The sequence below is a fragment of the Sphaeroforma arctica genome (assembly GCF_001186125.1).
Source record: "Sphaeroforma arctica JP610 unplaced genomic scaffold supercont1.1268, whole genome shotgun sequence".
In the NCBI taxonomy this organism is placed as follows: domain Eukaryota; class Ichthyosporea; order Ichthyophonida; genus Sphaeroforma; species Sphaeroforma arctica.
Window position 1 is genome coordinate 5,146 of NW_014039290.1, and position 12,968 is coordinate 18,113.

At 50.0% G+C, this 12,968-nt stretch overlaps 1 protein-coding gene across 1 annotated transcript in view; it reads left to right on the forward strand.

The window, feature by feature from the left end:
- The window catches only part of SARC_10493 (hypothetical protein), a gene marked incomplete at both ends in the record, with an annotated part of 15,679 nt that extends 2,851 nt beyond the window's left edge, over positions 1–12,828 (forward strand). The window contains 12 exons of the mRNA XM_014295463.1: positions 271–660; positions 1,452–1,638; positions 2,357–3,626; positions 4,220–4,389; positions 4,930–5,085; positions 5,656–5,784; positions 6,213–6,407; positions 6,734–9,825; positions 10,418–10,564; positions 11,349–11,579; positions 12,300–12,378; positions 12,724–12,828. Coding sequence (XP_014150938.1) covers positions 271–660; positions 1,452–1,638; positions 2,357–3,626; positions 4,220–4,389; positions 4,930–5,085; positions 5,656–5,784; positions 6,213–6,407; positions 6,734–9,825; positions 10,418–10,564; positions 11,349–11,579; positions 12,300–12,378; positions 12,724–12,828 — 6,151 coding nt within the window. The remainder of the gene's footprint in view (positions 1–270; positions 661–1,451; positions 1,639–2,356; positions 3,627–4,219; positions 4,390–4,929; positions 5,086–5,655; positions 5,785–6,212; positions 6,408–6,733; positions 9,826–10,417; positions 10,565–11,348; positions 11,580–12,299; positions 12,379–12,723) is intronic.
- Between the last annotated feature and the right edge of the window lie 140 nt (positions 12,829–12,968).

Genomic DNA, 12,968 nt, shown 5'->3' on the forward strand with positions numbered 1-12,968 from the left:
ATATATGTGTGTGTATGTGTATTGTGACATGAGGCGTATCAGCATAATACTGCCCTTTTGCAGGCGGGAGAATCGCATCATTGTTGGTGCATATTCACACACTTGCACATTCAAACGTATACCTTTATCACGAGTAACGAACGACCACGCCACGCACCAACATCTCCTTACTACTGACTCATAGCTGCATACTTTCCGGACACATACAAGCATGTACGGGGCATACACGTATTTTAATACATATCTGCGTACTCCCTGCACACACCACAGATCCACTTTCAATCCCGACACCGCCACTACCTTCCAACCTCCCGCAACTCTGGTCACATCCGACGCCCGCCGCGCTTGGCGAGAGCGTACACCCTATGGTTGCCATGGTTACGGCCTGGGCCGGGTTGTGGTGCATCACACCATCAGGCTCACCTGCACCATGCTGCTGTTTCACAAGTTCGGGCTCGATTTTGTATCGTCGCGTGGGTTGGTAGCGCTGCTGGGTGTACGAGACGGGTACAATGGCAATGATATAGCCATGTGTCTGTGGCATTTATCGGCGGTGGGGTCGGTGATGGAGAAGCTGTGCCTGCTGCCGTCCGGTGTGGTGAGGACAGTGATGCTAACGGCGTATGATATCTTGGCAGCACCCTCCCATCTGGCGCAAAGGTATGTGGGGCGGAGCGTGTCTTGCAACGGTGTGGCGTATTAAACAGTTTAGTTGTTGGCAGCGATATAGAGGTGTGGTGGGTGAGAATATACTCTGAGGCGTATTGCGATGTGATGTAGATATGGCAGAGTTCTCTAATCGATCAGCACGTACACACAATTATCTTGGGGATGTGTGGTGTATCTCGCTTACATCGATACTTGATATGATTTCAACTAAAAATTAGTATTCATATCTGTGCATAGCCTTGTATCACCGGCGGTGTTTGCTGTATTGCAGCGAACGTCCGCATCACATACAGCCATCACTTCCATCGTACCGCATCCAGCTTTCACAACCACACAACCTCGACCAAGCATCCGACACACCCCACATGGACACTGCCTAGACACAATTAAAGACCATCGTACATGACTGTATACCACACAAACCCTGTATCGGTGGTTTCATCGCTATCAGCTTTTAACGGACAACACCTAGGTTATGTACGACCTTGTTGCATGCGCATCCCATCCTCACCGACACGCTCAATACTCCCTTTCACACGTAGTCACCATTGACAAGCACCTATCACCACGTAGACTGGCACACTCTCACATACAGTCGTATAACTTACAATCATCCACTTATCACCACCTATATACACACACTCACACTCACTCAGTCATATAACGTACAATCACCCACTTATCACCACCTATATACACACACACTCGCACTCACACAGTCATATAACTTACAATCACCCACTTATCACCACCTATATATACACACACTCACACTCACACAGTCATATAACTTACACTCATCCACCTTCACCTCCTACATCCTCACACACCGTCACATTGGATACTGCTCAAAGGCATTCGGCACTGTTTCTGGCCATGGCCTTCACCTACCCTGCGCTTGTGGATGCGGCCGACTCGATGAATGGGCTGGAGAGGCTCATGCAGGCTGTAGACCGTCTCATGCCAGATGTAAGTCGTGTCAGAGTTGGATCTTGGTTCGTGGAGAGAGCTTCCGTTCGTTGAAGTCATGGCTGTAGCATGTGTGTGTACTCGGCTTGGTGTGTCTATGAAGGCGTGTGCTTTGCGGAGGATGTACGCAAGAAGCGGTGCCTATTTCTTGCAAAAAGTTAACTGGCTACGCATGTACCTGTGCTGTTGACTTGCTTGTAGTGTCGTGGGTACGCAACGTGTGAATCCATCCATAGGGTGGTGTGTGTTAGCATCTAAGGGGTAGATATATATAGGCAGTAACTTCACATGGCGGGTCTGTCTTACCAACCCGACTTCTTTGATTCCGGGGACCTCTGCATAAAAAATTAGGTCACCTATTTACTGTGTGGTGATATTCGGGTTGTCAATTCTCAAGTGATGAGGAACATGCAAGTAGTGTTCACGCACGTGTCCTATATCACATATGTAGAATGTCGAAGGCTTTGCTCTTCTCAGTAGTGTCGTATCCAGAGTCTATCCCAGTCTCCGTGGACCACTAGCGTGGCACAGTGTACAATTGCCAGGGTTTCGAGGTTGCACACTTCCCAGTATACCATTGGATTGGGGTTGTACGCTTGCGCAGCATTCAGTCCTTTTCTGATCCATCGGCGTACCTACAGACCATCGCACCGCCCGTATTCACACATGCCTTTATACTACCTGCCAACTGACAAACCCCTACACCTCATCCCCACAGATGTTTTTCTTCTCTGGAGGTGACCGGCAACTCACCATGAACATGCTACTAGCCCTGCGTCAGTACTTCCGACTGCACCTGCACAAATTGGGATCAAACATCCTTCGCATCAGATCACGAGTGGATTCCACTCTGACACCGCCCCCGCCAATGCCGGCCTATGCACCGGCTGTAATGGACTCCGCAGGGTTCACGCGGGATCTGAACATGATACGCGCGTATCCTAATCTGGCCACGAGTTTTAAACCAATCACGAATACATCCCGCACTGGGGGGGGGGGGGGTGCAAATGGGTCCAGTCTTAATGCTGTCTTGAATTCCGAGACAGGGCCGAGTGTTCCGGCTAATACAAATACGAACACAAATACGAACACGGAGACCAATACGACCACACACCCGCCTGGTGAGCTTGGTCCCGATGCAGAGTCCGTTTCTCAATCGCAAACGAATATGGAAGCAACTTTGAGTGTGCAACGAGAAGGAGATACTGCCGGAAATACAAACACAGAAACCGCTGCCGCACAGAGAGATGGCTTAGAGGGCGGGGTGGCAGACAGTGTGCGCACGAGTGGGAATGCACAGGCGGATGTAGTGATAGACACATCCAATGTTAGCACACACACCGACGCACTAGAAAACGCTACCACCGCGCACACACACACAAACACAAACGCAAACACAAACACAAGCACAAGCTCAAGCATCCCATCGAATTCGCACACAAACCCATCCACAGACATACACTCTGGCGCTTACACCTATACCAACACGAGTGCTTTAGCACCACCCCCCACCGTCACCCCCCCCATAGCGCCTACGGGACTAGAGCCCCTGGACGTAGCACTGAGGTTAGGGCTGTGGAAGCGTCTGTTAGCTATCACCAAGCAGACACGGTTCTGGCGAGGCGTGGACTGTGCTGGGGTTGCTCTGCACACACTGCGCATACTGTCGGTGTTCGCTCAGACACACAGTACTATGGCCACGTGGGTGATACATCTCAACCCAGCCGTGGCCAGGGTGGTGCCCGAGCCGGTCACCATGGCAACGCCGATCGCGGACAACACCGATACGAACGGCAGAACTACTGCAGGAAACGCGGTAGTCGGCACTTCGCACGCAAATACAGTTGCGGCAAATAGAAACGCAGGCTTTGTCAACGAGAGCATCACAGACGTGCCTGCCCGCGGAACTGCGAGCGAACTTAGTAATGACATGGATGTCGACTCTACGGCTACCCACACAACCCCCTCCTCCACCGATGGCGACGAAGGTGAGTGTGCGTGCTGTTCGGGGTTTGTTACATATGGGGGATTTGTATTTCTGAACTTGGTTATGTATTTTAAGGATGTGTTCATTTGTAGGCCATATGCATAAACATACCGTGTCGACGTGTGCTTGTCGTATAGGTGGAGCTGATCATAGTATTTGTACGAGTTTTATGTGCAGACGTTTACGGTACGGTCACAGTGCAACAGGACTGCAGTAGTAGTCATGCCTGCCGTAGATAGGAACGAGTTGTATGGTGATTTGGCAAAGCCAACAACTGTTCATTTCACCAATGGGAGTGAAGAGGATAATTGATTAGTCAGATATACAGTGCAGAGGTTTTGACTCAGGTGGTACGTGTGCGCCGTATTTACATACACATGTGGATCTCTAAGATTTGCCCTGCGAAGCACCGAACACGCTTTTGAATGGACACTTGTCAGCTCCGGTATCATATCGCAATTTCGGAAAGCACTAATTTCCACAACACTTAAGTAATAGCCGTGTATTGCTCTGGGTACAAATACCTACACATACCTACACCTATCCCACGTACACATATTCAACGCCCGTTAAATCTTCCACCCAACCAATCAGATTCGCTGAATTCCGATGACAGCTCTTCTGTATCGGCCATGCTGGCAGCGGGTGCGGGGGCTGGCGATGCTGAGCAAACTGGACTGGGCTTGCTATTCGCATGCGCTGAGGGCAAGTACAACTACTCCCCGGTGGCGCGCAAGGCCGCCTTGGCTATCATATGCAATATGGTATGTGAGTGCGTACATGTGTGTGTTGTTGTTGTTGTGTGTGTGTTGTTGCTGTATATATGTATATATATATATATATATATAAATATATATAGTGTGTGTGTCTGGTATTTGTGTGATCAATAGAGGAATCTATCCATATGAGAGAGTGTGCGCGCGGAAGGCTCGTTAGTTTTCAATACCGCCCCGACTTTAGCAATTGTTGAAGTGTGCTGCGTACGCTTGCAAACATACACTCAGATACACAGTATATCAATACATTCGCACATGCGCACGCAGCGTTATATCATGATTTTATACAAACCCAGACGCACCATTAATATATACAACTATATACCAACGAGAGACAGGCTATTCAGTTCAATTTACGCACAATTCAACTAATTGAAACGCATTTCTTTTTGTACTATAAGATTTAACCACGCCGGCGTGATACTCGACACCCATGCAATCCGCACGTTCACGTACTTTCCACATAGCCTTGCCTGGATATCATCAAACACACTTCCTAACACACGTACGTTCATGTATTTTCCTCAGGTGTCGCGTGGGCCCAATGGCCTTGATCATGGGCTGGACCATTCTGTGCGTAAGGTGCGGCACAACAACTTCTCAACGTTCCCCTACACACAGGGACGCGACGATCCCATTCTACGCGACATGCAGACACTTGTGCGCGAGAAGAACGGTATCAAGGTATGTCGGCAGTGTAGCAGGAGGGTGTTTATAAGGGGGGTATATGGGAGTTGGTGCGGATGATTGTTTTTGCAGTGTGTAGGTACTTCTGATTCTGACCTTAGAAGCAAGCACTCGTACAATATTTATACAGATAAATTCGCATGTATGTATATTATATGTAGATACTTCTACTTCTATGTATATGTAGACACTTTTACTCAGGATTTGTGCAACGATTTGTTATGAGGTGCCCCGATCGATCAAAATACGCACATGAAACTATACCACAAAGGATCTCATACTTAGGTTGATGACTTTGCAATTCTCCAATCATCTTCTTGTCTTTCTACGTTCTGGAAGGCTTCGTACGCACCTATGTTTGGTACAGATCTGCAGCATTTTCTCTCAGGCTTGTCCTATTTGCATTTGCGCACGTACTCATGACCCTCTTCACTTCCTATCCTTGTCCTATTTGCATTTGCGCACGTACTCATGACCCTCTTCACTTCCTATCCTGGAGTCAACACTTGCCCCACTTGCACTTGTGCATATACTCACCAGCCTTTCCACTTCCTATCCCGAGCTCAGTCGTTAAGAGCATTGCTTCATTGTCGGGCACCCCTCGTACATGCTGACGAAATCAGAACGCTGGCATGTGCTGCGTTACTCGGGTTATCGGAAAACCAGGAGGTTAAGCAGATCCTCGGCAAGCTGCAGGTGCGTCTGTGCATGCGTGCGTGTATTCGTGGTCACTGGCGTGTGAGCTTTATGCGCATGTCTTGTATGTGGGCGTATATACATGTGTGTTACATGTGAATGTATGCACGCGGGAGTGAAGGAAGTATAATGTAGGTATATAGGGTGGGATGTAGCGCGATTAAAACTCCTACGTGTTTACGAAGGAGGAATGTCATGCTACAGTGTTTCAAAAATTGAATCCCGATTTACCTCGACAGCCCGGCTGAACTGTACAAGTGCATATTATCTCACATACTACTCAATTTAGTACACAATACGTGGGTTCACGTCCATGGCATACGAAATATTCAGAATCGGGAATGGTTTACACTTCTTGGTAACGCCAAAGTAGCCGAATATTCCGAATACTCACTAGCAACCCATCTAAATTGGCGAATTGACAACAGGTGAGCAACGAGCTCTCGGAGCTGATGTACGAACCGGTGGTACAAGACAACAGTGCAGTACATGCCGAGTTCACACATCTGGCGACCGAGATCATCGCACGTGTCACGGGCAAGCAAGCACGGGCCATACAGACGGAGGCCACAGGGCATTCGCTCAGCAAGTATGAGAAGACGGCTATTGTGGAGAATACAGAGGTATGGTTGTGTTGGTTTGTAGATAGTATTCGAGTATTTGGTTTATTTGTAGATAGTATAGTGGTATGGTTGAGTTAATTCGTATATAGTATAGTGGTATATTTGTGTTGATTTGTAGATAGTATAGAGTATTTGGTTTATTTGTAGATAGTATAGAGGTTTGGTTTGCATGCTTTTCCTGAATGTTTTGGTGCGTCTATGTGTGAGATGCTCTGTGAGTGCGTATTCGGGGCATGCCATGTTGGAGCGGCGCGTACACCGGGTGCAAACCATGAACCGGTACTTAACATGTGTGACTAAATGACATATTCCCCCCACATCCTTAGGTCTCCTTCTCGAACAATGAGCTCATCTACCTGATCTACGACCATCTGATGTCATGTGGGTTCAAAGACACAGCCGCACAACTGACCCGGGAAGCGAGTCTACCTAACTTGCCCAAGATACAGATGCTACTCAAGGGTATAGCGTCCCCCGGCGATAGAGCAGGCGGCGACACTCTGGCCCACACCACCAGCCACGTACAGGCACACACACGCACACACGCACACGAACACGAGCACAACCACAACCACAACCACAACCACAACCACAACCACAACCACAACCACAACCACAACCACAACCACAACCACAACCACAACCACAACCACAACCTCGGACAGGCGCATGCATACCCAAACGCACCGACACGGCGTGTCTCAGATACACGTGGGAGTGTGGATACGGGCAAGTATGAGGCGTCCAGACGTGTGGCCGCAGCGGTGGCTCTACTACAGGAAGGGGGCGGGGCCAGTAGTGGTAGCAGTAGTAGTAATAGTAGTAGCAGTGCGTCTATTACTGGTGGGAATGACAACGGGCGTGTTATGCTGCACGACACGGGCTTGTGCGAGAGCACGGTGAGCGCAGAGAGCCACGCCGGTCATGCAGCGTCGCATGGTAAGCGGAATGATCGAGTGACGGACATGAGTATGGACACGCACTTGGACAGACACTACGGGTTGGTGAGTGTGGCAAACGGTAAGGGGGTCTTTTCCGATGCAGAGGATAGGGGGGATGTGGGTGTGGGGCTTATGGACGATGCCGAAGTGACCACACTCGAGAAAGGCGAGAACGGACTCACTCTGAGCGCATACGAGCCACCAATGAGTGGGAGCGTAAACACTCAAAGACTGAACAGGCCAGAGTGCACAAGGACGCACACGCACACGAACACGGCAGCACATGCAGGAGGCAACGAGAGAGGCGCAGATACATACGCACACGCACACGCACATGCAGCGAGTACGGTGGAGCAGCAGACTGCGATGCATAGTAGGTGTAACCAGGGCTCACCAATGGAGAGTGCAGTGCGAACGGCTGCAGGGGATAGCCAAGTGGGTACGGCAAAGGGTGTGGTGCAGGATACATCACGACCAATGGAATATAGTAATAGCGGTATGAATACCGGTACAGAGGAGAAAGAACTTCGTAATAAGCGCGTGTCTACTCGAAGCGTAATCCGACAGCAGCTCGCCAACAGTGTGGGCACAGGTATCGACATACAAGCAAACACCAACGCACAAGCACATGTGCACAACAAGCCTCTGATCACTACGACCTCGGTCAACAGCGGCCAGAAGCAGAACAAACTGAAGCAGCGACAACCGGTACCCATCCCTCCTTTCTCTGGGGTGAGTATGGGCATGGGGACGGGCAATGCAAGCAACCGCAAACGGTCCAGAAAGCAGGACAAGGTCGCTCAGATTCACCAGCACCAACAGCAGCAGAAGAACCAGTCACAGAAACAAGGGCCGCAGCCACCGCCACACCAGGCACTCAAGGCAAGGCACACCCAGCACGCGGCAACCAGTAGGCGACCAGGCGATTCACACACAGCCGACGCAGAGACAGCGGGACAAGCAGGTGCTTCACACGACCTCGGGCGTACGAGCCGTGGCAGTGATGGGAAGCACTCGCTCTCTCCCAGGTGGAAGAAAGGTACGAGTGGGCGGAAGTCCGGGCGCATGTCTGCTGATGCACATGCGCCGGTACAGACCCAGGGACAGGCACAGGCACAGGCACGGGCTCAGGTACAGGAGCATGCACACACACACACGCACACACACACGCGCGCACACGCGTCTCCGGCAAAGGAGGCGGAGGCCTTGGCGCGTAGATCCAGCCTGCGATCCATGGGGAGTGTAGGGATGGAGAAGAAGTGCGAAGGATCTACGGCGGCAGGCGTAGAGACCCATGCCCCTGTGCCTGCTGCACCCCCCGCACGTTCACCTAGCCCCTCACTCACCTCCACATCCGTGCACCCGTCACCAAACACACATGTATACGCACACGCACACGCACACACACACACACACACACGCACACAGCAGTACACCAGCGCCTCTGGATCGCCTCAGCTGCACCACTCCGCATCTCGGCCCTTATCGCCGAGGTCAGCACGCAACTCGCTGGACGCTACGGGTAGCAGCCTGAGTGCGCCTGAGAAGCATTTGCCAGGGGGACAGAGTGCCATATCCCCGCCACCGGCACCAGGATCAAAGCTCCCTCTGACATCGCCGAAGCGCAGTGTCCTGAACACCTATGGTCGCCATGGCAACTCGTATCCACGAGGTACGCCGACGAGTCCCAGTCGCGGGGCGAAGGGATTGCACGCGTACCAGGCACAAGCACAGCCTTGCACGAACGCACCTTCGTCTCCACAGATGGCGTGCACTCGGCAGAAGGACGCTCCGTGTAGTCACGTGGAGATGGTGTCTAGCAGAAGCGCGAAGGTGCGGTTCCAGGAGGAGGATGTACCGAACCGGAAGTACAAGCCGAAAATGGTGCATGTGAAACCATTCGCAAATGCACACACGTACACGACGCGGACGTTTGCGCATCCACCCGCGCGGATGAAATCACAAACGCAGACTACCACACAAATGCATGCACGTACGCAACCACAGCCGAGCACAGGCACAGCAGATAGACCGGGCGGTGGTACGCAGGCGAATAGTTGGGCCATGTCTGGGAACGATGAAACAGTTCAAGCAAGTGCACACACAGCAACCGCATCCGCTGTATCCCATACAAACCCACACCACAACTCACAAGCATCGTCGCAATCACACGCTTCTTCAAGCACCGGTACAAACAGCAACGCCGACGCCGGCGCAGCCACATCTCTTAGTAAGAATACAACTCCGCCCCAGGTCACGCACGCCTACGATCACTACACCAACCCACGCGATGGCTCTGTAGTAACGGCCCCAGTGCCAGTCGTTTCGCTGCAGGACATCGTGGGAGACTATCTCAAGGCGCAGCACAAGACATGCCCCAATCCGGTGAGCGTACTGCCACCGTTTCCGTTGCTGAGTCAGCACCTGTGTCCCGAGCCGAAGATCAACGCGAACGCGCACCCCAGTTTGTTTAAACGGTATGGGTTGCGTAGAGCCGTATGGAGGTGGTGTGTGTCTGTGTGTATTAGTTTGGTCGTGCACTTCTACGTATGATGTTGTGATTGAGTAGGCGTGGTAGGCCTGTGGACACCGTGGGGTTTGTGATTTAGAAATGACTGCATAGGCGGACCTTTATCGTTAGCAGGTACCAATTGGCCTGCTTCGTTTTGTACTTTATCCTCACCTGTATGATATGCGAACCCAGGATTGCTCTGTTTTTTAAAGTGGCATTGATTATGTGGTGTGTCTGGCTCAACAAATATTTCTTCTCTGCCCATTTTGACCTTCAGCCTGCGTGTTGTTGCGAGTATCTGTCTAGCTAGCCATGTTTTTATCTTCGCATGTTGATCGTTTCTATGAGAATCGTTTCCTGTGTATTGGGCACCTTCAGTCTATTCTGGCCAATCCAATCGAAAACGCTCTACTTTTCTTATCTGATCCTTTATTGCATCAATTTCTAGAATAGTTTCTCATCCAGTACTTCTCCGGTCTAGTCTGTTCATGTACGTTCCCGAAATCTGCCCTAATGCACTGTTCTTGGACTCACTTTGTCCTGAATTCTACGTTCAGACTGGCGGCCAGAGAGGCGGGTGTGGTTGACGGGGGACGTCATGGAGCCCGTATGACGCGCAAGCTAATGTACAGTCGGTTTAAGCCCATCCACTCGTTCAAAGTGGAGAGCCAGGCCATGACCAGCGTTAGCTACCTGGGCGAAACGTATGTGTGAGTGCGAACACGTGACTTTATCGGTGTCGTGTAATTGTACTCGTGTGCGTGTTGTGTGTAAAACCCTGCTGTGGCGACCACACATATAAGAGGGAGTAGTGTGTGCGAGGAAGTAGTGCGTGCGTGTAAGCTATATAGAGTACGGATATTAAAACTCTTCCACCACACCCACGCAATCGAAGTGATAATTCTTGCAATGACCATTTTAGCTGCACGGATAGACTCACACCCGTGTGCTTAAAGCGGTGGCCATGTATATGTACATGTACGGTGCAACGCGCACGTACAGGGGGTGAGTGTGTTGTGTTGTCGAAAACAGTGTGTTCCAAGGCTGTGGCCTATGGGGGCGGGTCTGGGTATAACAACGCATTATCTATGGTGTAACTACGAGAGTCCTCGTGTATGTGAGCAGGTGGTTGCTCTTGATCGCACCCTGGTACAGTGGTTGTTTCTGCGGTGCCTCTGTATGCATGTGTCGGAAATGGCGATGTGTCGCAGTACGCATTCATCGCGAGAGTTGTTGTTTGTGTACACCACAGCCTAGTTATGTATGCCAAGAAAGCTCATGTGCTGCAATGGTAGCAAGTCAGGCTGTAGTAAACGGTCCTATCGATTGCTGTTATGCGAGGCGTTGCTTGCATAGCTACACGTTGGGTTCATGCATGTTCCACCCCTCGGATAGCTTAGCTAGCCCATCTTCGGCTCCTCCGGGGTCTCAGGTATGATACCACTGACACGTGTTTGATTACTCATATACCCACACACAACAACACAGGAACAAGCTGTTAGTGGGTACACACCGCGGTGACATGCTGGTATTCAACCTCGATTCAGGGGATCTACTGGACACGTACGAGTGTCACGAAAACGTGCTGTATTCCATTAAACCGTCACACGACACATTGCGCGTGCTGACATCGTCTCCGTCGACGTCTTCGGCGCGCACTTCGGCGATGTGGAAGTTTGCATCTATGGCATATCCCGCGTTCGAGTTCTCCGATGATCGGTAAGATAAGGGTGTCTATCTCCGTTGGTGGTTGTCCATGGTCGTGCACGGGGGTGACTAAATATAAGAGCGTGCTGTACGTATATGTGGTTGTATCTGGCAGATTTCGTCGAGTGATGCTGTATGGACGACAGGTCGGAATGGTTTTTATATATTTATACATGTGAGCGCTATGAAGTATAAGTGCGTAAGTATTGGTGTCTATACTTCTTGCCGCAGTGGTTTAGTTGTATGTCGTCGCCCGCATTGATCGTTAGCTGTGCGTGTATACACATGCGTGCGTTCAAGTGGTAAGCGTAGTCGATATATATGTTGTTGCACAATAGTGTTCTGCATTGTATTCACCTGCATGATATATATCTCCATTGTATCTATCGATATTATGTATACCTGCAATTCTGCTTGACATGCATATACGCCCTGATCGCCCTTACAGTCACGCTCAAGCGTCGTGCGCGTGCAACGGTTCAGGCTGTTCTTAGGGTCGTCAAGCAAGATTGTTTGGCCCCATGTTTGCCGTAAGGCTCCATTGACTTGGAATTAGTGCGAGAACTATCTATATGCTATACACGCAGCTCGGAAACCGAGCTACTTATCTTCCAGTCACAGCCGTGTTAGTATGCTCCTAAAGGGGGAATATCTTTAAGTAGTAGCGTTTATATCCCTTTTCACCCCGCTTTACTCCTGATGATGATATTGACTACCTACATCCCTCTCCAGATTTGTAAATTGGAGCAATCTGACCGATGACTACATCGTTGGAACCATGGGTAACGAGGCACACATATACGACGGTCAGGTGAGTATATAAATTATAGATTCACACACACACACACACACACACACACACACACACACACACACACACACACACACACACACACACACACACACACATATATATATATATATATATATTTATATCTGTCGATTGATTACATTGGATGTATTCTAACCTATTTTTGGAGTGTGATGTGGAGATATGTATGTATGTGTATATATACATACATATATGTGTATCGTCTTTTTAGGATATGTTTAATGCACATATATTCATATTAAGCACCAAGTACCAGAGCATGTAAAGTATGAGCAATTTTTACGCTCTAAGTTCCTCACCTCTCCATGTTTCTCTCTCCAACAGACTGGTCAACTAGTGAGCACTTTAGTCGATCGTCGTGGTCCGAATGACTATGAGCGAAACTGCGCGTGTTTCAATCCTACAGACGATCTTGTGCTAAGTGATGGTGTGTGTCTAATACAGTGCAAATAATATGCGATATGAGTTTGTGGTATGCTGGTAGTTGTGCAGAGATTCAAGCGTGTGCTCATGCAAGTGTGTATGTCATCGCGTGTGATTTTTTCCCATATACACACACACACAAACAT